General features: G+C 48.9%; 1 protein-coding gene across 5 annotated transcripts in view; it reads left to right on the plus strand.

The window, feature by feature from the left end:
• TOM1L2 (target of myb1 like 2 membrane trafficking protein) overlaps positions 1 to 21,656 on the plus strand; it is a 118,157-nt gene that overhangs the window by 41,452 nt on the left and 55,049 nt on the right. For all 5 annotated transcript variants that reach the window (XM_059149796.1, XM_059149797.1, XM_059149798.1 and 2 more), the window contains exon 2: positions 19,606 to 19,690. In XM_059149796.1, coding sequence (XP_059005779.1) covers positions 19,606 to 19,690 — 85 coding nt within the window. The remainder of the gene's footprint in view (positions 1 to 19,605; positions 19,691 to 21,656) is intronic.

Genomic DNA, 21,656 nt, shown 5'->3' on the forward strand with positions numbered 1-21,656 from the left:
TGCTGGGAAGGGTTAGGGTTATGGACAGTAGATGGAACTAGTCCTTTCCTGGGAAGCCCAGGAGCCCTGAGGGTCCTCAGATCATCAGGAGGGGTCTGCTGGGCGTGTGTCTGTGTGGGGGCTCTCTCCAGCCCTCTTTGCCCCTTACCAAGTTTGAAGTCCTATGGCTAGACCACCCCTTCTTCCGTGTTCACAGCAGTCTCTGATTTAATCATTCCCCAGGACCACCTGGGCCGATTTTTTGGCTCTGATTAGGACAATGGATGAAAAGTTTGTGTGTTGGCAATTCTCTGTACCCCACTTTCTGGAGCATTTACAAAACCCTCAGTAAAATGACACGGTGTAATGAGTAAGTAGAGTGTCAGCATCCCTGTCCCATCAGAAGAGGCTATCTCATGGTCCACAGGCCTTGATGATGTCGGGCTGGGCCATCTGATTTCTGAAGATGTGGAGTGGAGAGGATCTTAGCTCTATGTCACCTTCCTTTGTGCATGCAGGCTTGGGCTCTGTGTACTTCTCCTGGTGGTCTTTGTAAAGCCACAGGACCCTCCCCAAAGGGTTGTCGCACATTGCTTTCTGAAGGCCCCTCACACATCACAGCTGCCTTGCTGGTGTGGAAAGTCATGTTGTGATTGGTTTTCTTAAGTAGTGTTATTTAACAGCAGCAGCTGAAGCACCTGAGACACTCTAGGGCAGGAGCGGCATCTGAGCGGGGTCGGGGGTTCTCGAAGAACCTGTTGAAAGTCGTGCAGAATTGCATATGTGTGTGCACTTTTCTGGAAAGGTCTTACCAAATCCAGAGAGGGAATATATTCTTCCGTTAGCATTCAATCCCAAACGAGTTCAGAACCCCTGTGATGAAAAATGACCTTCTATGGGTTTCTTCCCAACATCCTCTAGTATCTCCATCAAACTGCTTCCCACAGAGCCTGCGACTCAAAGCAGCTCTGAGCCGAAGGGATGGAGAAACACCCAGACTGGGTGAGAGTTGGCCCTCGCAGGTCTTGGGGCTGGCCATGCATCCACCCGCCGAACCCTTGAAACCCAAGGGCCATTTCCAGCCGCAATGGACAGCTCTTATCCACGGTGTTTGTTCCCTGGCTACTCTCTTGCTCATGCCCTTCACCGCTGCGTGCGTCTCCAAAAGCAGCCATGGAGCATTCCCCTTTGAAGCGTGCTCCCATCTGTACTTGGGGAATCTCTCTGGACTTGGTATTAGGAACCACAGCCATGAGACTTGTGACACGCCCGCCAAACAAAATGAGGCTTTTCTCTGTGCTCCCAGGAGGCTCGGGACCATAAGTCACTGGATTTTGTTTTGCCTTGCTCTCTCCACAAGCCCACTGTGGCAGAAGCACTATGTGAAATCAGAAATGGAAGCTTTGTTCCCCGGTAATCACTGCGGAATGCCTTTCCTGAATGGTTACTGTGGGTGTGAATAGCTCTACAGAAAAAGAACAATAAACAAAGCAAAACCTAAGTCCCAGAGGGTGGTGATTGATATTCTGTTCCGGTGGACAAGCATTTATTGAACACCTACTGTGTGCTGGTAGAATTCCCGGTCTGCTGGAGAAGGCAGGTCCAGGAGGAGCCACCGCGTGGTGACAGAGGCTAGAGGAGAAACAATGAGCGAAGGCTGCTGGTCCCAGAAGAGCACAATTAATTCAGCTGGTGTGTGCGTGTGTGTGCGGGGTGTCCGGGCCTCAGCGAGAGGAGGCAGTGGAGCTGGAAGTTGAAGGAGGGAGCCTCCTGTGTTCTCTTTTGACCCTTTCCATTGCTTGAGCATGCGTTTTACCTTGCGGTGATTAGTATGCACATAATACACGTTATGCAGCCTGTTTTTCACTTAGCATTCCTATACCGATTTCCACTTAGCGACTAGGCCAAAGTATTTATCATTTTAAAAAGCCACGTAGCATTTTTGCCTTATTGATGTACCCTTGTTGCTCAGCCATCCTCTCATTTGTTGGGAATAACAGAGTTTTTCCGCAATTAGGCAACTTTGCAGAATCAGCTCTCCCCTCCCCCTTTCTTATTTCCTTGGGGTTGTATTGCTGGGTCAAAGTTATGAATGGTTTTATGCCTTTCCTACTGAATTTTTTTTTTTAATATCATGGGAAAGTTCCAACATGTATAAAAAGAGAAAGACTGTTAAGATGAACTCGCATGTATCTGTCAGCGAGGCTCAACTTCTGGCTGTATCAACTCATGGTCATCCACACCGCCCTCCCCCGCCGTTTGCTTTCCTGGATTATCTTGTGGTGAACCCCAGACATAAAATTTCACCTATAAATACCTTTGTATGTATTTACCCTTAAAGGATAAGGTATCTTTTTTTTTTTTTTTTTTAAGATTTTATGTATTTGACAGACAGAGATCACAAGTAGGCAGAGAGGCAGGCAGAGAGAGGGGGAAGCAGGCATCTTTTAAAAGTATAACCATAGCTGGGGCGCCTGGGTGGCTCAGTGGATTAAGTCACTGCCTTCAGCTCAGGTCATGATCTCAAGGTCCTGAGATCGAGCCCCCATCGGGCTCTCTGCTCTGCAGGGAGCCTGCTTCCTCCTCTCTCTCTCTGCCTGCCTCTCGCTGAATTGTGATCTCTGTCTGTCAAATAAATAAATAAAATTAATGTTTTTAAAAGAATTAAAAAATAAAAGTATAACCATAGCTTCCTTATCACATCTAAAAAAATTAACCAAAAGTCTTAATACCATAAAATATGTAGTCATCAACTGAAAAAAATTTTTTAAAGATTTTATTTATTTATTTGGCAGAGAGAGCTGAGCACAAGTATGGGGAGCAGCAGAGGGAGAGGCAGGCTCCCCACTGAGCAGGAACTCCCCCAACTCCAAGTGGGGCTTGATCCCCAGGACCCTGGGATCATGACCCAAGCCAAAGGCAGACGCTTAACTGACCGAGCCACCCAAGTGCCCCATCAAATGAAAGTTTAAGGTTGCATGCCATTTCTGTGGCCATTCTCTGGAGGCCAAATGGTTGTTTGCTCCAGCCTGTGCTCTAAGGAAGGTTTCACTTGCCCTGCCATTTGAAGGACAGAATGTCTTTATGGAAAAGGTTGCTCTTCCTGCAGGTCCTGGTCTGGGAGGAAGGGAGGGAAGCCTCTCTCCAGGGCCTCTGCTACTTGTGTGTTGTGATTTGTGCTGCCCTGGCTGGTGGGTACTCTTCACCCGTTGCTCAGGCTTCCTGGAGTAAATCTGACTGTGCTACTATATCCACACACCAGCTTGCCTCGGTGTGATGTGTGGAAAATGTCAGGCTCATTTCTCCCTTCGGACCCTGCTCCATTGAAGAATGAAATGCCCTCATGCTGTTTCTTCTGTGTGAAGGAAGCTAGATAGATACTATGTTTCTTTTTCTACAATAAAAATTCCAAGATGCTAGGAGAATGCCCATTCCCCACTGGATTCCCCACATGATCATCTTATTTGCATGTTTCCCTTGGCAAGCTTTGTTTGGTGTGATTCAAGGTGACCCAGTTAGAACCACTGTTTAAAGTCACGTTGTCATTAATAAGTTATACAACCTGTGTGTGATAAGTCTGTTAGCTCTGAATATTGTACAAGTATTGTACAAGTACACGCTGTGTCTAGTCTCTTCTTCAATTTAAATATGGTTACATTTAAATGTAATCTCCCTGTTTGTTCTCGCTGTTGATATTCCCGGTTTTTCTATGTTGATGGATAGGAGCAATTTCCCAGATGATTCAGAACCCTGTTGTATTTGTCTTTGGAATGCTAATCACATGTGTATATTATGTCCGCCTTTCCCCTGTACCAGCCCAGATTGGCTCTGGGTTTGTTCCTTCTTAACTAGCTAGGGACCCTACCAGGTGGTGGAAAAAACAAGTCATGAGTAACCCACTGTAGGGCAAGGGGGGGCGGTTAATATTAATAGGAAGGCCTGGTCAGGATGGAAATGGCTTTTGGGAGATACTGGGGTAAGAGGACTTTTATTCTTGGGGAACATAGTCTTTAGAGTCAATGAAAAGGCATACTTATCTTCGGGGCAGCCTTATGCCTGATGCCTGGCTCTTTTTGATGGAAGAATTTAAATAACCGGATTGTAGTTAGGGTTATATGAGTTTACCATTTTATTTCTTTTTTTTCTTTTAAGATTTTATTTATTTATTTGACAGAGATCACAAGTAGGCAGAGAGGCAGGTGGGGGCGGGGGGGGGGGTGGAGCAGGCTCCTCGCTGAGCAGAGAGCCCGATGTAGGGCTCGATCCCAGGACCCTGAGATCATGACCTGAGCCAAAGGCAGAGGCTTTAACCCACTGAGCCACCCAGGCGCCTTTGCCATTTTATTTCTTAGTCTTTTGCAATACAGTATCCCCTGTTCTTTGTTTTTAAAACAGTGAAACAGAACAAATTTTTAAAGATTTGAGTCTGTGCCAAATGCTTCAACACATGGGTTATTTTCACTTTTTAAAATTTCTCTTCTAGGCATTATCCATATCCATCCCTTTTTTATTTATTTATTTAAAAGATTTTATTTATTTATTTGACAGAGAGATTGCAAGTAGGCAGAAAGACAGAGAGAGAGGGGAGAGCAGGCTTCCTGCTGAGCAGAGAACCCGATGCGGGGCTTGATTCCAGGACCCCGAGACCACAACCCGAGCCGAAGGCAGAGGCCCAACCCACTGAGCCACCCAGGTGCCCCCCCCCTTTTTTTTTTCCAGAAAAAAAACATTTTTCTTTCCTGTGCACCATCACAAAAGGTTTCTATGTGACTTTAATAATGGCTGTATAATATTCATTTAAGTTGATAAATATACCATAATTTACATAGCCATCCTATGCTATTTCATATTTGAGGAGTTTTGTGAATTTTAAATAATGCTGTATTGAACATGTTCCTGTGTTTAGCTTTTCCCCCTCCTTTGTTCAACAGCTTTGGTGAGACATAATTTGTATACTGTGCAATTCACCCATTTAAAGTCTACAAATGAATTTTTAGTGTATTTTCAGGGTTGTGTGGCTATCACTACTACCAATTTTAGAACATTCTCATCATCCCATGTCTACTAGCGATCACTTCCCATCTCCCTCAACCCTAGACTACTGCTAATCTACTTTCTGTCTCTATAGATTTGCCTCTTCTGGACATTTCGTATAAGTGGAATCACACAACCTGCGGTCTTCTCTTCACAATATTAAAAATATTGTAATGCAATATATATAGCACAAAATTAACCCTTTGTAAGTGTATAGTTCAGTGACACTAAGTACATTCACATTATTGTACAGCCACTTCCACCGTCCATCTCCAGAACTTTCTCATCTTCCTCAACTGAAATCCTGTCCCCACTCAACACTGACTCCCTGGTCCTCTCCCCTCTGCCCCTGGCAATGACCCTTCTGCTTTCTGTCTATGAATTTGACTACCCTGGATATCTCCAGGGTATTTATCCTTCTGTGTTTGGCTTCTCTCCCTTGGCATAACATTTTCAAAGTTCATCCGCGCTGCATTATCCAAATTTCATTCCTTTGTATTGCCAAATACTGTCCCATGGTATGGATATACCATAGTTTGTTTATCTGTGCGTCACCTGAGGTACATTTGGGTGGTTCCAACTTTTTGGCTGCTAGAATAATGCTGCTGTGAACCTTTCATGTGCAAGTTTTTGTGCCGATATACGTTTTCAGCTCTCTTGGCTGTGTATACCTAGAAGGGGAATTGCTGGGTGTGTAGCTTTTTTCCTTTGCAGTGTTTCTTTAAGCAGTGTCCCTTAGCATGACGAGGTCAAAGGATAAGAACTAAGAACCTTTTACAGCACACCCCTTGGTATCCTTGCCCTCGTTTTTCCAAAGAGTTCTTAAACGGATGCTCCCTTCAATAATGTCACGATCTGGTTTCACATCAGCTTTCCCAGCAATGGAGATTATTCTGTTAAGAGTAAAGATTTCACTTTATTGTCTTACCATGGGCATTTTTTAGTAGCTGCTGTTCCTCCTAAGATGAGGCCCCTGGATGGGAATACCAGCTAATAGTTGAGCCTCACTCTATGGGTTGCTTTTGACTGCTCCCCACAAATGCCTTTGAATACTGCAAACGCTGTGATGGTGGCAAGGAGAGTGTGTCTCTTTACCTAGTTCTGAAGGACAGCTCTTTGCAGGAGTTAGTCAAAGCACTCTGGCTTTACTGAGCACAGCAGGTGTGAGCCTGGGGAGCTTTGGGGAGTCTTTCTCCCAGCTTGGAATTTTGTAATCCCTCTTTGAGGCAGAAAGAAGACCTTGCTTTTTAGCTTGGCTCAGGGTGATACCTGTGGTCTCTGGCTGGTCTCCTAGACTGATTGGTGCATTGCCAACAGAATGCAGCTCTGTCATGGTCCCTCTGGGAGGGACTTAAGGTGGCCTCCTCACCCTCTGTCTGGAGGCTTCTAAAAAAGCCTGGGAGAGAGTGACGGCCCCCCTTCTGCCCTCCCCACACGAAATCAGTGTTTCCCAAGGTCCAGTCCGCTTTAAGGCACGTATTAAAAATCATCGTTCTCATTTGTCACACACTCACTCTATGCCGGCCGGGATCCCCACGTCGTGTTCTGTATCGTTCGCTCCTTTAATCTTCATGGTCATCTTGTTGAGGAAAAGCAACTGTTTGGCCCATTTCATGGATGATGAAACTGTAGTTCAGAGAGTTCAAGAAATTTGCCCGGGGTCAAATGAACCAGAACTGACCCCTAGAACATCAGCATCACGACCATGCCCTTGACCAGATGCTGGCCTGTCTCCCCTCTCCGCCCAGCAGGTCTGGTGACCTGGCCCTGCTTCCTGCCTGCAGTCTCCCGGCTCCAGTACAGCTTCACGTTATTCCCAGAGTGATCTGCGTCAGGCGCAAATGTTGTAAAGCCCTGTCCGTTACCTCCTGCAGAAAGCCTGGACTCCTTACAGAAAATGAAAGCGCTCGCCCAGCTGGCCTCCTCTCCCTGCTTCCCTCCACCAAATCCCAGCCTTGCCATCCGGGCCCCAGCAGGCCTTCATATCTCCCTGCCCCCACTCGCACCGCCTGCGAGGACCCCTCTTCCTCCTCCAAAGTTCTGCTCTTTCATTCCACCAGGTCCTTTCTATAGCTTTCACAGACCCTCCCTCCCCCTCTCCAGCATGCTGAACCATTCCTCCATCATCTGTCGCCCATAGTCTTTTTCCTCGGCCCCCTCCCTCTGATTAGAACACTCAACATGTTCTGTCCCGGCTGCTTGTTTGCAAGTCTCTTGCCTGGTAACCTCCTAAGGGCAGGGGCTCCGTCTTGCTTATTTTTCTGGCCCGCTCTAGCTCAGTGCCTGGCACAGAGAGGCCTCTCAGTTGCTTGAATTACACTGGGAAGCCTGTGGGTAGCTTTGCGTGTTCCCGCGCCCCGAGGACTGGCATTCAGTCTGCTCTGAACATGTACGTCTCCGTAGTCAGGAGTAGCTAGAGCAAGGGCTGAACTGGGGCCATGCCCAGGGACATTCGCAGGCGTACCTCTCTGCTCGCAGAGTGTGGTGCACAGCCCCCGCCGAGCACTCTGGGGAAGAAATCGGCAACATATCTCCTGTGCTTTAAGGCAGCTCTGACCTGAGCACCAGTTCTCTGGGGATCTTTTATCTTCTGGGTGGATTGGCCCACCTGCCTGGCTGTTAGAGCAACCGGCTGGGCTGGCCAGCCTAGGCTGGGCCCACCACCATACCCTCCTCCTGGCCTGGGCCTGACCCCTGCAGAGACCTCTCTCTCATCAGGCCCTAGGTGCCCACTGCCACCCCAGCCCTAAACCCGAGTCTTCCCCCAGCTTCTCTCTTGCATGCTCATTCACTCCACACATAGAATATTCCAGTAAGTACAAAGAAGAGACTACATCAGACCAGTGGCTTTTCTTCTAGAGAACACACCCCAAATGCATTTTAAATCTGTGGATCCCTCTCAAGGGAATTCCAGTTAAAAAAGAACTTGGATCAGCAGCCCCGGGCCTGTGTGGCTAACAAGCTTCTATTTTCTCTGTTGTTTGGCTGGCCTGAAGGACTCCTTTGTTTGGGGAGTGGGAGGATGTGGTGTCCTAATTAGGCCAGGGTGTGGGATTGTGGCTCATATAGAGCTGCCCTTTGGAACTGAGCTCTCCAGACAGGAGAGTGAGTGCATGATTTTGTGAGTTTGTCGGTCTTTAAAGAAAACAGAAGACTAAAAAGAGGGGAAACCAAAGGCAGTGTGGTATTCTGGGTTGGATCATGGACAAAAAGGGGCGTGAGTGGAGAAACCAGAGAAATCTGAGTCAAGGCTGTTTAGTCCATAGTACTGTGCCAATGGTAATTTTTTAGTTTTGACAAATGACCAGTGGTTATGTAAGATGTGAACATTAGCAGAAACCAAGAAAAGGGCGTATGGGAACCCTTTGCATGATCTTTGCGACTTTTCAGTACATCTACGATTATGCCAGTATTAAAAGGTTATTAATAAGAAAAGGAGAATGAGGGAGAAGGCTGACCCAGCAGCTTATTTAACCTGACCTTTCATTGGCACTGTGTTTTACACTTCTGCCTGCAGAGTCAGGGGGGTCGGGATCCAGGAACTCTAGAGCTGTCTGCTCTTGAGGGCAGGGTCTTTGCCCCACCAGACCTCTGTTTGGGGATGGGTCTGAGTCCGAGGCTGGGTCTACCAGGAAGATGGGGGTCATGTGGTTGGCTGTGCCGCTTCCTGCCAGCTGTGCACTGAGGGGCCAGTCACCAAGCCGGGATTCAAATTCCTCATCTATTAGAATGGGATAACCTGCCAGGAAGGGGAAGGAAGGGTAAAATAAGGTAATGTAATTGAAGAACCTAGTCCAAACCGAAAGTTGTGCTTGGTAGACTTCAGCTTTCATTCTCCCTTCTGCTTCTCCATTTTCAAAATTTATTTATTTAATCTATTTATGAATGAAAGGGGAGCTATTTCCATGAAGACTTGAGATCAGTCGTTCCACGCTAGCTTTGAGGGCAAGAAGCTGTCTGTGGGAAGCTAGCAGCAGCATGGTGCACACCCCCCCCAAGACCCCACTTCCAGAAGTCTGGGAAGTGTGACATCTGTTTTGAGCAACTCATGAGGAATCTTCTTACTAGCTGCGCTCTAACACCTCTTGGAGTTTTAACATTTGGTCTCCTTAGGAAGTTGTGCTGTGGCGGTTCCTTTACCTTGCAGCTGGGCCAAGCTGTTTGGGGGCTTCCTTCTAGAACGGGAGCCCCTTTGTGGCTTCCGGGACTGGGGCTCCCCTGGCTCAGAAACGCAGAATCAGACTGGCTGGAGATGCTCGCAGGATCCCAGGGCACTGATCGCTGGGCACAGCCTGTGGATGGCTACTTACCTGTAGGTGGCAGTGGTGACACAGGAATGCTGAAGGAAGCCCCCACCCCCACCCCCACCCCCCCCCACCCCCCGCCGGGGAGCGTTGGCGGAGTCTCTTTCACAGGAGCTAGAGTCGCAATGAAAGTAACAGCGACTGTCATGGCCTGTGCAGGAACGTACCTCTATATTAGAGGGCTCAGTCGAGTGCTTTGTTCTGTTGTTCAGTTTCGTCTCACAACAACTGTGTGAGAAAAGGGCTATCATTATTGTCACATTTTACTGATGACTGAAAGGCTTGGACAGGTCACATGACTGCCCTGGGGTTGCATGGTGATTGGCAGAAGTAGGATTCAACGGAAGTCTGAGTTCAGACCCCTGTTCATGCTGTCTGTCATGATGTCCTTTCCTCCTGCTCCTGGGTCCAAGGGGAGAACATGGGGACAGCTGGGAACCTAGTTAACCTCTTGCCAGACTGCCAAGTGCCTATCACCCCTTACATCCTCATCTTACTTCTAGAAAGACCCTCATCAGCATAAGGTTGGACCTTCCTGAAGAACTGAAGACATCCTGCCTTTGTGCAGCTTCAGGTTTAGATACGGAGCTAAGAATCTTCTCATGGCTCATTAAGCCAGTAAGATTGGAAGAAATTCTTTTTTTTTTTTTTTTTTTAAGTTTTATTTATTTAAGTCACCTTTACACCCAGCATGGGGGTTGAACTCATGACCCCAAGATCAATAGCTGCATGCTCCTCCAACTGAGCCAGCTAGGCGCCCCTGGAAGAAACTCTTAGAATAGCATTAGAACGGGGCGGGGGGGGGGGGGGTCGCCTGGGTGGCTCAGTTGTTAAGCATCTGCCTTCAGCTCAGGTCATGATCCCAGGGTCTTGGTATCGAGCCTTGCATTACGCTCCCTCCTCAGCAGGAAGCCTGCTTCTCCCTCTCTCACTGCCCCCTGCTTGTGTTCCCTCTCTTGCTGTCTCTCTGTCAAATAAATAAATAAAGTCTTAAAAAACAAACAAACAAACAAAAAACACCAGCATTAGAATGGTCTTGAAAGCTCAATCCTCGCATAGATTATGCCTTCAAGTGCTGGAAAGTTTGTCACAGGGCATCAGTTGGAGATGGTGTGGAAGGAGCCTCTGGAGAGGATGTGGGATTGAAGCTAAGCATGGGCAAGTTGGCTGGTGTGAAGGCTTTCCTACCAGAGTAGTCTGAGGTGATTTCCTTGGGGCTAGAAGCAGAGATAGAAAAAGCCCCTTGGCTTGCAGAGCCCTGTGGATCCTGATGTGCTTCCTGCTTTCACGTGCCCCTCCCCCCAGCAGATAATCTACTTTCCATGCAATGAGGACTCAGATGGGTCTCCTCTTCAACTATGTTTGCTTTTAACAGTGTATGTTCAGGTTCTGTGAAAGCATATGTTAGACCAAGGATGCCCACTTTTACCACTTCTCTTTCACTTAGTCTTGGATTTTCTAGCCAGAGCATTTAGGGAGGAAAAAGTAAGAAAAGCTATCCAAATGGGGCACCTGGGTGGCTCAGTTGGTTAAGCGTCTTTTTTTTTTTTTTTTTTAAAGATTTTATTTATTTATTTGATAGAGATTACAAGTAGTCAGAGAGGCAGGCAGGGAGAGAGGAGGAAGCAGGCTTCCTGCTGAGCAGAGAGCCTGATGTGGGGCTCCATCCCAGGATCCTGAGACTATGACCTTAGCCTAAAGCAGAGGCTTTAACCCACTGAGCCACCCAGGTATCCTAGGCATCTGACTCTTGATCTCAGCCCAGATCTTGATCTCAATCATGTGTTTAAGCCCCTCATTTGGTTCCATCCATGCTGGATGTGAAAGGGTACTTAAAAAAAATCCAATGGGAAAGGAAAAAATAAAATTACTTCTGTTTGCAGATGACATGACCTAGTGTGTAGAAAACCCTAAAGATTTCATTTAAAAAATACTAGAACCGATGCAGATTCAGAAGTAGAGGGGTACAGAATCAATGCTCAAAAATCAGCTGTTTCTATAAAATGAAGAATCTGAAAAGGAAATGAAGAAGAAAACAGTTCTATTTATAATAACCTCAAAAAGAATAAAATCCTTAGGAATTATCAAAGAAGTAAAAGTCTTGTACACTGAAAAGTACAAAACATTGCTGAGAGAAATTAAAGAAGACATAAATAAATGGAAAGACAGCCCATATTCATGGATAGAAGGCTTGATATTTTTAAGATGACAGTAGTACCCAAAATGGTCTACAGATTCAGTGCGGCCCCAATCAAAATCTACCAACATTTTTTACAGAAGTAGAAAAACCCATCCTAAAATTCTTACAGAATTTCAAGGGACTCCAAATAGTTTAAAAACAACAACAACAAAAAAAAACACCTTGAAGAGGAAAGGCAGTTGGAGGACTTATACTTCCTGATTTCAAAACTCACAGTAATCAAAACAGTGAACGGTGTGGTACTGGCATAAGGACAGACATAGACCAATGGAACAGAATAGAAAGCCCAGAAATTAACCCTCTCACATATGGTCAATTGATTTTCAACAAGGGTGCCAAAACCCTTCAGTGGGGAAAGGACAGTCTTTTCAACAGATGGTGCTGGGGAAACTGCATGTCCACGCACACAGGAGTGCACTTGGACCTTTACCTTATTCCGCAGGAAAATCCGGAAAGATCAAGGACCTAAACACAGGGAGGGGTGCCTGGGTGGCTCAGTCGATGAAACATCTGAGTCTTGGTGTCAGTTCAAGTCAAGATTTCATGGATTTTGAGATCAAGCCCTGAGTCAGGCTCCAAGCTCAGTGGGAAGTCTGCTTGAAGATTCTCTTCCTCTACCGTTCCCTCATCTGGCGCACCCCTCCTTCCCTCAGTCCCTCTCTCTCTCTCTCCCTCAAGTAAATAAATAAATAAAATCTTTCTCTCTTTTTTTTTTTTTTAAAGAATTTTATTTATTTGACAGGCAGAGATCATAAGTAGGCAGAGAGGCAGGGAGAGGGAGAAGCAGGCTCCCCACTGAGCCGAGAGCCCAATGCGGGGCTCGATCCCAGGACCCTGGGATCATGAGCTGAGCCGAAGGCACAGGCTTTAACCCGCTGAGCCACCCAGGTGCCCCAAATCTCTTTTTAAAAATGAAGAAAACCAGGGCACCTGGGTGGCTCAGTGGGTTAAAGCCTCTGCCTTTGGCTCAGGTCATGATCCCAGGATCCTGGGATCGAGCCCCGAATCGGGCTCTCTGCTCAGCGGGGAGCCTGCTTTCCCCCTACTTCTCTCTCTGCTTGCCTCTCTGCCTACTTGTGATTTCTGTCTGTCAAATACAAAAAAAAAAAAAAAAAGAAAACAGAGGGAAAAAGTGTCATGATGTTGGATTTAGCAGTGATTCTTGGCTATCACACAGGAAGCATAGGGAACAAATTAGAAACTTTTGTGTATCAAAGGCGATGATCAAGAGAGTGAAAAGACAACCTATAGAATGGGGGAGAACATTTGCAAAATATACATCTGATAAAGGATTAATATCCAGAATAACAAAGAACTTTTATAATTCAGTAACAAGATGATGTCACTTTATATGTAGAAAACCCTGAAGATTTCATGGAAAAAAAAAATCAGAACCAGTAAACAGATTCAGCAAGATTACCTCCTTCAGAAAGTGACTTGAATAATAGACATTCATCCGAAGAAGATAAAGAGATGGCCAGTAAACGTGTGAAAAGATGCTTGGGAGCTCTAAGTCATTAGGAAGTGCACATCTAAACCACAGTGTGATATAAATGACAGGTGTTCATGAGAACATAGAGAAGTTGGAACCCTCGTCTGTTACTGGAGGGAAAGTAAGATGCTTCAGCCTCTGTGGAGCGCAGTGTGGTGGTTTTTAAAAGGTTAAACATAGTATTACCATAAGATACAGTAATTCCATTTCTGGGTGTATACTTAAAAGAATAGAAAGAAGGGAGTCGGGGCGCCTGGGTGGCTCAGTCGGTTAAGCATCTGCCTTCAGCTCAGGTCATGACCTCAGGGACCTGGGATCGAGCCCTACATTGGGGTCCCTGCTCAGTCAGGGTCTGCTTCTCCCTCTTCTTCTACCCCTCTCCCCTGCTCTTGCTCTTTCTCTCTTTCTCTCTCAAATAAAATCTTAAAAAAAAAAAAAAAAAGAAGAAGAAGAAGATGAAGAAGGAAAAGGGACTCAAACAGATATTTGTACACCCATGTTCTTAGCAGCAGTCACAGGAGCCAAAAGGTGGTCACAAGCCATGTGTCCATCCACAGGAGAGCAGGTAGACAATGTGTGGTCTCCACATGGGACAGAAGGAATGAAATTCTGACACCTGCTACAACATGGGTGAAACATGAGGATATTATATGAAGTGGAGTGAGCCAGACACAGAAAGAGAACTATATGCCTCCCCTTATTTGAGGTTCCTAGAGTTGTCACATTCATGGAGAAAGAAAGTACAATGGGGGTCGCCAGAGGCTGGGGGGAAGGGAAGGGCCAGTGAGTGTTGAATGGGGACAGAGTTTCAGTTTGGGAAGATGGAAAGTTCTGTGGATGGATGGTGGGTTGCATAGCAATGTGAAATGTATTTCACTCCACTGAGCTGTACACTTAAAAAAGGCTCAGATGGGGATGCCTGGGGATGCCTGTGTCTGCCTTTGGCTCAGGTCATGATGGAACAGTCCTGGGATCGTGTCCCCTTTCAGGTGTCTTGCTCAGCGAGGAGCCTGCTTTTTCTGCCTGCTGCTCCTCCTGCTTATGCTTTCTCTCTGGCAAATAAATAGAGAAAAATCTCTTTTTTTAATGGCTCAAATAGTAAATTTTGTTATGTACATCTTACCACAATTAAAAAAAAAAATCACCATTGCCAAAAAAAGAAAAATTGCACGTAGGCCAACCTGCTGTTAGAGTTTGGGGGAGGGGATGAGGAGGGAGAGGCTCAGAGATCATCTAGACCCATTAGTTCATTTGTCAGGAAACCTAATGCCCAGAGTAGAAACGGACATAAATATAGTCCCAAGAGTTGAGCATCACCAGAGGCTGAGTCAGGACCAGAACCAGGATCACAACTCCCTGTCCTCCCATGGGCCAGGAGCTTCCTGAGGGCGGGGACTGGACCGTCTTACCTTCCACTGTGTCCCCAGGGCCCCGCACTTCATAGCTGTACAGTCCACTGTCAGCTGGATGACCCTGTTGGCGCTCCTTCCCGTGTTCTCAGCCCTGGCTGCGTGTGGAGGCAGCTGTGGAGCTGTTAGAGCGTGTGGGTACCTGGCCTTGTGCCCTAGAGGCTCTGATCAGACCTTCTGGGGTGGGACCAAGGCAGGAATACTTTTAAAAAGCTTCCTCTTGAGGATCTGCTGTGTTGGCATAGTCGGTTAAGCATCCAACTCTTGGTTTCAGCTCAGGTCATGATCTCAGGGTTGTGAGGTTGAGCCCCGACACGGGGCTCAGCCCTCAGCATGGAGTCTGCTTGGGTTTCTCTCTCCCCCTCCCCAGCTGCCTCTCAAATAAATAAATCTTGAAAAAAAAAAAAAAAAGCCATCTTGCTGATTCTAAGCTGCAGCCAAGTGTGGGAAGCCCTGTGCTACCTCCTGCCCTCCCTTGGTGCTCTCTAGCTGGGGAGTGAGAGACAGAGGCTTGGTATCTTCCTCTGGGACTTCACACAGTCACTGGCTGATTCTCTCTGGCTTATCTTGTCAACCTTTGTGTTCTGCTTAAAGAAGCATGCTGTTGTCTGTCACAATGTGTGTGCGGGGGGCCATTAATTTCGTCCCTGCTTCTTGGCACCAGGGCGCAGGTATCAGAGCCCCCCAGAGTGCCGTGGTTGTCGTCTGTCACAGCACAGGCTGGACCGTATCTTAACTGACTGCCCATCTGGGTAGGGTCTTAATCATCTCCTCTTCTCTGTCCGCAAGGGCAGTGCATGGCTCACCCCAGGCTCCGCCAATCTCAAGTAAAGGGCATGGGCACCGTGGGGCTTTATTTTTGCCTTAGACTTAGAGGAGAAAGCTGTCTCCCAACAGTGTACAGGCTGGCCAGACGTACTTCGTCTACCTTCTTCTTGTCCTCTTATCTTCCTTTGAGGAGGGGTGAGAGCAGGGACAACTGTCAGAGAAAAGGACATCCAATAAAATAGGGATGAGTACTTGGCATTCATTCTCTCGTCTCTCCAGTGGAAGGGGAGCCACTGCAATTAATATTCACAAAGCATGTGAGGAATTCGAAGCAAGAGGCAATAATGGCTCTGTGGAGAATGTCAGGATTGATTTTTCTTTCCACCTGACTGGTATATGCCAGCCTGCCTCACGAACGTATAGTAATCCAGAAGGTTCATTTCCTGTTACTGGTGCGTGTTATCAGCTGAGCTTGCTGCCCACCCAGACCCCCTTCTCTTCTTCCCTTACACCTGGCATAAAGCAACCCTGTGCTGTTCCTTTGTGCCACTGCCTCAGGGCGCCTACCCACACCCTTGATTGTTGGGGAGGTAGATAATTTGGCTGTTTTTCTCCTTTTCTCAGTTCTCACCAAAAGGATGTTGCTGAATGCAGAATGCTAAAGCTGGCCTTCTTTTTGCCTTCTGGTGCTGGCTGCTCTGAAGTCACTATATTTAACATCAAAGTGTAGACAGCAGCAGCCAAGGAACCATGCCACTGGCTTGTGAGGCCCCTCCCAGCAGGACAGCCTAGGATTTCAGGCAGTGGGGGTGGGGGCGGGGGGCGCGGAGAAACCAAGCTGGAGAGAGCGCTATCATTGCCGGCAGGGTCCAGGCTTCAGGGCATCCCCAGCCTCCACCAGGTTGGAGGCAGCCTTTTCTGAACGGGGAAAATGCCATGGCAACAGCATTAAGCTAGCCTACTGTCTTGCACTGAAGGTTTAATGGGCGCTGTTTCTGCCCAGCTCTGCCCAGTGCAGCCCAGCCAAGTCCAGCCCTGTGTAGTCATGCCCTGCCCTGCTTAGCCCAACCCTGCCCTGCTGAGCTCAGCCCTGCCCTGCCCTGCTGTGCCCTGCTCAGCCCAGTCTAGCCCAACCCTGTTAAGCCCTGCCGTGCCCAGCCCTGTCCTGACCTGCCAAACGCAGTCCAGCCCAGTCAGCCCTGTCCTGCCCAGTCCAGCCCTGTCCTGCCCTGCCCTGTTTAGCCCATTCCAGGCTTGCCCTGCTCTGCTCAGCCCAGTCTGCCCAACCCCGTTCAGCCCTGCTCTGTCCTGCTCCGCTCTGCCCAGCGCTGCCCAGCCATGCCCAGCCCTGCCCTGTCCTGCCCTGTTTGGCCTAGTCCAGCCTAACCCTGTTTAGTCCTGCCCTGCACTGCCCTGCTCAGCCCAGCCCAGCCCAACCCTGCCCAGTCTAGCCCAGCCCAGCCCAGCCCTGCCCAGTCCAGGCCAGCCCTGCCCAGCCCTGCCCTACTCAGCTCAGTACCGCCCGACCCTGTTCAGTCCTGCCCTGCCCAGCCAGGTCCAGCCCAGTCCAGCCCAGCCCTGCCCAACCCTGGCCTGCTCAGCTCAGTTTAACCCAGCCCTGCACACTCCTGCCCTGCCCTGCTTAGCCCAGTTTAGCCCTGCCCCACCCTGCCCAGCCCTGTCCCGCTTAGCCCAGCCCAGTCCAACCCAGCCTTGCCTAGCCCTGCCCCGCCCCGCCCTGCCCTGCCCTGCCCTGCCCTGCCCAGCCCTGTCCTGCTCAGCCCCTGGCCATTAGCATTTCACCAGAGAACTTGGAAAGGTCAGCTTTTGCAGCCAGGGTCACGGCGTTTTGATCTTTATCCGTCCGGAGGGCTGGCTGCTGGGAATGACTTGGCCCATTGCTCCCTGGAGCTTTGTGTTTCTGCTGTTGCACCAGGATTTATCTTTGGTTTTGACGATTTACGTGACAAAAGAGATGAGATTGGATTTTGCTTCCTCTGGGCCAGGGACAGGGCCGAGTGAGGGATCCTGCACTGAGTGGCTGCCGTTGCAGGGACTATCAGATATAACTTTGTTCCCATTGCTGGGAATTCTTTTATGCGGAGAGCAAAATCAGAACTGATTTGAGCTCCTTTGTCAGCCTTACTCCCCTCATCTGTTTCAGCCGAGCCGAATACCCCCGGTTGTATTTATGTGGCATTTCCAGCAAAATGAAAAGAAAGCAGCATTCTTTTTGGGTTGATTCTTTATAATCAAAACGAGTATATACCTTTTAGCTTGGAAACTCAGAATCCCAGTAATTGAATAGAATCCGCTACCCGGAGGATAAGTTATCATGCCTTTGAACCCTTTCCCGGTATTATTAGAGGAAGGGAGCGGGTGAATATAAGGTTAATGGATTCTGCTGCTAAACCGAACTTGGAAATGAGGTTTCATTGATTTAATATTTCCTCCATTAAGCCTCCCAAGACAGTGTCCCTATGGCCCCACCAAAGTGCAGTCACAGACTTTCTTCCTCGTGAGAGTCTGGTCCGTAGCCGGTGCTGTGACAGGGACAGATGTCCCATTCCGAAGGGCCCTAGGGCCGCTGTCCTCTCCCCGGGCTGGCTCAGAAAGGGGGGATACCCTGCGGCGCACAGGCCGAGTGGCTTTATCTTGAGGGTGTGCTTTGCGTTTATGGCTGCAGAGATTTCCTTGCTTCGGGGGCCCTTTTGGGGAGTCACCTCTTCTGGGAGTGGGCACTTTGAAGGGGAGGGCTGTTCAGAGACAGCTGAGGGTGGCAGGGAGGGCGGTGGGCTGGAGGCACGAACCATTTAACCCACACACTTGCCTGCTTGGTGCCCTGGATAACGCCCGGTGCCAAGGGAGCACACTGCAGGACTGGTTCCAGAAGCTTCCTCTTGCCTGTCCTCTCATCCTTCCTGTAGCCTCTGCTCTTAGTCTTTGCTTCTGCAGGCTAAGCTGACTGGTGTTTTGAGCCATCATGCAGAGGGCCTCAGCCCTCTGCCTTTCCCACCATGGCTCTTGTCCCCACCTCCGAAGGGGCTCTCTTGAAATGGCCCCTCTTTTCCACATGCATGCCGTGCACAGTGCCGGGGAACAGTGTCTCTGGGGTCCGTCTGCCTTGGCACAGTCTCGGACACGGGTTCTCATCCCTGCCTCTCCATCTCCGTAAGCGCTTTCCTCTTCTTATACAGGGCACTCGCCAAATACTTCCTCTGTCCTTGCCAGCCTGGCACACTTGAGGACTTTGGGGACGGGGCCTCCAGTCTCCCAGTGCCCTGTCCAGTCTGCTGGGCGTTCCAGTGCATCAGGGGTCTTTGGGTGCTGTAGTTGATGGATAAAGGGGGCAGAAAAGTTGGGGATATGTCTTTTTTGGCAAAAATTTAAAACAATGAGGGGCACCTGGGTGGCTCAGTGGGTTAAAGCCTCTGCCTTCAGCTCGGGTTGTGATCCCAAGGTCCTGGGATGGAGCCCCACATCGGGCTCTCTGCTCGGCAGGGAGCCTGCTCCTCTTCCTCTCTCTGTCTGCCTCTCTGCCTACTTGTGGTCTCTGTCAAATAAATAAATAAAATCTTAAAAAAAATTTTTTTTAAACAACAAGGCTTTTAAAATGCAGACCAAAGCTGTCACACAAATGTTTTGAGCAACAGCTATATTTTGGGAGTGTGTTGTCACTGCCTGGAAGTATAGGCTTTGTTTGGATGTGTGAGTTCTAGTATGTTATGTAAAGAACAAGGACACTTCCTGCATGTAAGCAGGTCATTGGTGTCATTATTTGAGTAGCAGGGGAAGTGTGGGTTGTATGAACAAAACGGTGGTGATGTTCTCCCCCTCATGGAGTATATGTTTGGGATGGGTTAGGTTGGAATTGGTCTGGATCCGAAGTCCAGCCTGGGTAGTAGGCGGGGTGGTGTCATTCAACTGTTTAGGTTTTGGAGATGGACAGACCTGACCTTGAACACACGTCAGCCCCAATCCAGTAGTGAGATCCTGGCCAATCACCCAACATTACCGAGCCTGTTTCCTTCCTTTTTTAAATGCAGGAGGGAATAATACCTATCTTAAGGGGGCTGTGTTTTTGTTTTTGTTTTTTTAATTTAATTTTTGAAAGTTGTAATTATGTTATAACCCATATCCCATAAAAATTGCCGTCTTAACCATGTTTTAAGCGTTAAGCACCTTCGCGCTGTCATGCGGCCAATCTCCAGAACTTTTCATCTTGGAAAGCTTGGGCCCAGATCTCTCTCTCTCTCTCTCTGGATTTTCCCTTGTGAAGGCAGCACCCCTAGAACTGCTCTGTTGGCTCAGCCCATCTGCTTGGGAGGAGAATGTGGTGGTTTTGGGCCCTTCCTGTTTCCTGCCAGGGCCCCCTTATTCCGGGAGAAATGTAAATCCGTCTTCTCTCTGACTTTACAGAAAAGGCAACAGATGGCTCCCTGCAGAGCGAAGACTGGACTTTGAACATGGAGATCTGCGACATTATCAATGAGACAGAGGAAGGGTATGTGTGTCCCCCCCCCCCCCACCATCTCCTGTGAAACTGGTCAGCTCCTGGGGGGTCACTCAGAGCCTGTCAGGGCTTAAGGGCGGGGGTGTTTGACTTTGTTTGTTTCCAGGCTGTTTGCTTTGGCATTTAATAAATGGATACAGTTCATTATCTTTCCTCTTGCTGCCTGTACTTGGTGGCGACCCCATGAGCAGTGAGGCACTCTTTTAATTACCTGCTTTGAACCATCATGACAATGAAGTCTTCTGGTTACCTGGTCCCCTGTGCTGGTCACCCCCTCCAGCCCTCCTCCCTGGCTCTGCCTCCCTGTCACCAATGCCAGGCTGTCTCTGTCCTGTTTTGCTGGTCTGGAGGCTCAGGAGGGAGAGGGCCCACGGTGTTCATAGAGGGAGAAGGTCAGTGTGAGGCACAGAGCAGCAGGTGTGTCTGGCAGGGTCCCCCCACCCCTGAAAACATCCCTCCCCTGCTGGGTTTGTTCTTTCTGGCTGTTCCCTTTATATCCTCTTAGGCATTCCAGCTATGTTCTGTTTACGCTTCCTCCAGATTGGTCTGTGTTCGGCTTCTGTTCATGCCACACAGAACGGTGCTTCCTGTAGCCGTGCCCTCCGCAGTCGTCTGCGGAGTGCCCAGGGGGATAGGCTGGACTCCGGCAGCCCTGGGCTTGCCTCTTGGTGCTGGCCCTTGCCGCCTTGCCATGTATCAGCTGGGGCTGGTCCTGCTCTCAGTGAACAGATACTGACTGAGGGGCTACCTCATGCTGGGCCCTGGTGTGATGTGAGTGCCCAGGGCACGGCAGGGAGCAGGACAGACGCCCTGGAAGCCATTACACGTTCCATTACGTGGTCACATTACATGGTCAGCTGGTGACAAGTCTGGAGTGAAACGAAGCACGGGGTGGGGGTGAAGGCTGGGACTTAGCTTTTTTTTTTTTTTTAAGATTTTATCTACTTTTTTATTTATTTAAAGAGTGTGCACACTTGATCCCCGGTTTGGGGGCAGCGAGGCAGAGGGAGAGGGAGACAGAACCCCAAGCAGACCTTTTGCTAAGTGGGGAGCCTGACTCCGGACTTCATCTCACATCCAGAGGTCATGATCTAAGTCAAAAAATCCAGAGTCAGCCCCTTAACTGAGTCACCTGGGCGCCCTTGGGAGTCAGCGATTTTAAGCAGAGGAATCAAGGAAAACCTCACTTGAGAAGGTGACATTGAAGAGCGACTTGAAGGAGTTGAGGGGGTGAGGTGTGAGGATGACAGCAGGGAAGAACCTTCCAGGCAGAGGAAGCAGCAGGCACAGCAGCCCTGGGACAGAGGGTGGGCTAGTATGTTTGAGGACTAGCAAGATGCTGGTGGGGCGGGTGTGGAGAGAGCTAGGAGGGTGGGACAGGCCCTCATCCAAACAGTGCAGGGCTCTGGCCTTGACTTGGAGGGGAGGGGATTTGAGCAGAGAGGGGCGTGGTCTACCACTCATTTTATCTATTTATTTATTTATTTGAGAGCATGGAGGGGGTGGCAGAGGGAGAGGGAGAAGCAGACTCCCTGCCAAGCAGGGAGTCTGATGCAGGGTTGGATCCCAGGACCCTGGGATCACAGCCCCAGCCAAAGGCAGACACCCAACCAACTGAGCCACCCAGGTGCCCCAAGTCTAATGCACATTTTTTTTTTTTAATTCATTTGATAGACAGAGAGAGATCACAAGTAGGCAGAGAGGCAGGGGGAAGCAGGCTCTCCGCTGAGCAGAGCGCCCGATGTGGGGCTCTATCCCAGGACCCCGAGATCATGACCCGAGCTGAAAGCAGAGGCTTAAACCACTGAGCCACCCAGGCGCCCCTCTAATGCACATTTTTTAAAAAGATTTTATTAGAAGGAAATCACAAGTAGGCAGAGAGGCGGCGGGGGTAGGGGGAGCAGGCTCCCTGCTGAGCAGAGAGCCTGCTAGGGGGCTCCATCCCGGGACCCTGAGA

This window comes from Mustela lutreola, chromosome 15 (genome assembly GCF_030435805.1).
Source record: "Mustela lutreola isolate mMusLut2 chromosome 15, mMusLut2.pri, whole genome shotgun sequence".
Lineage (NCBI taxonomy): Eukaryota > Metazoa > Chordata > Mammalia > Carnivora > Mustelidae > Mustela > Mustela lutreola.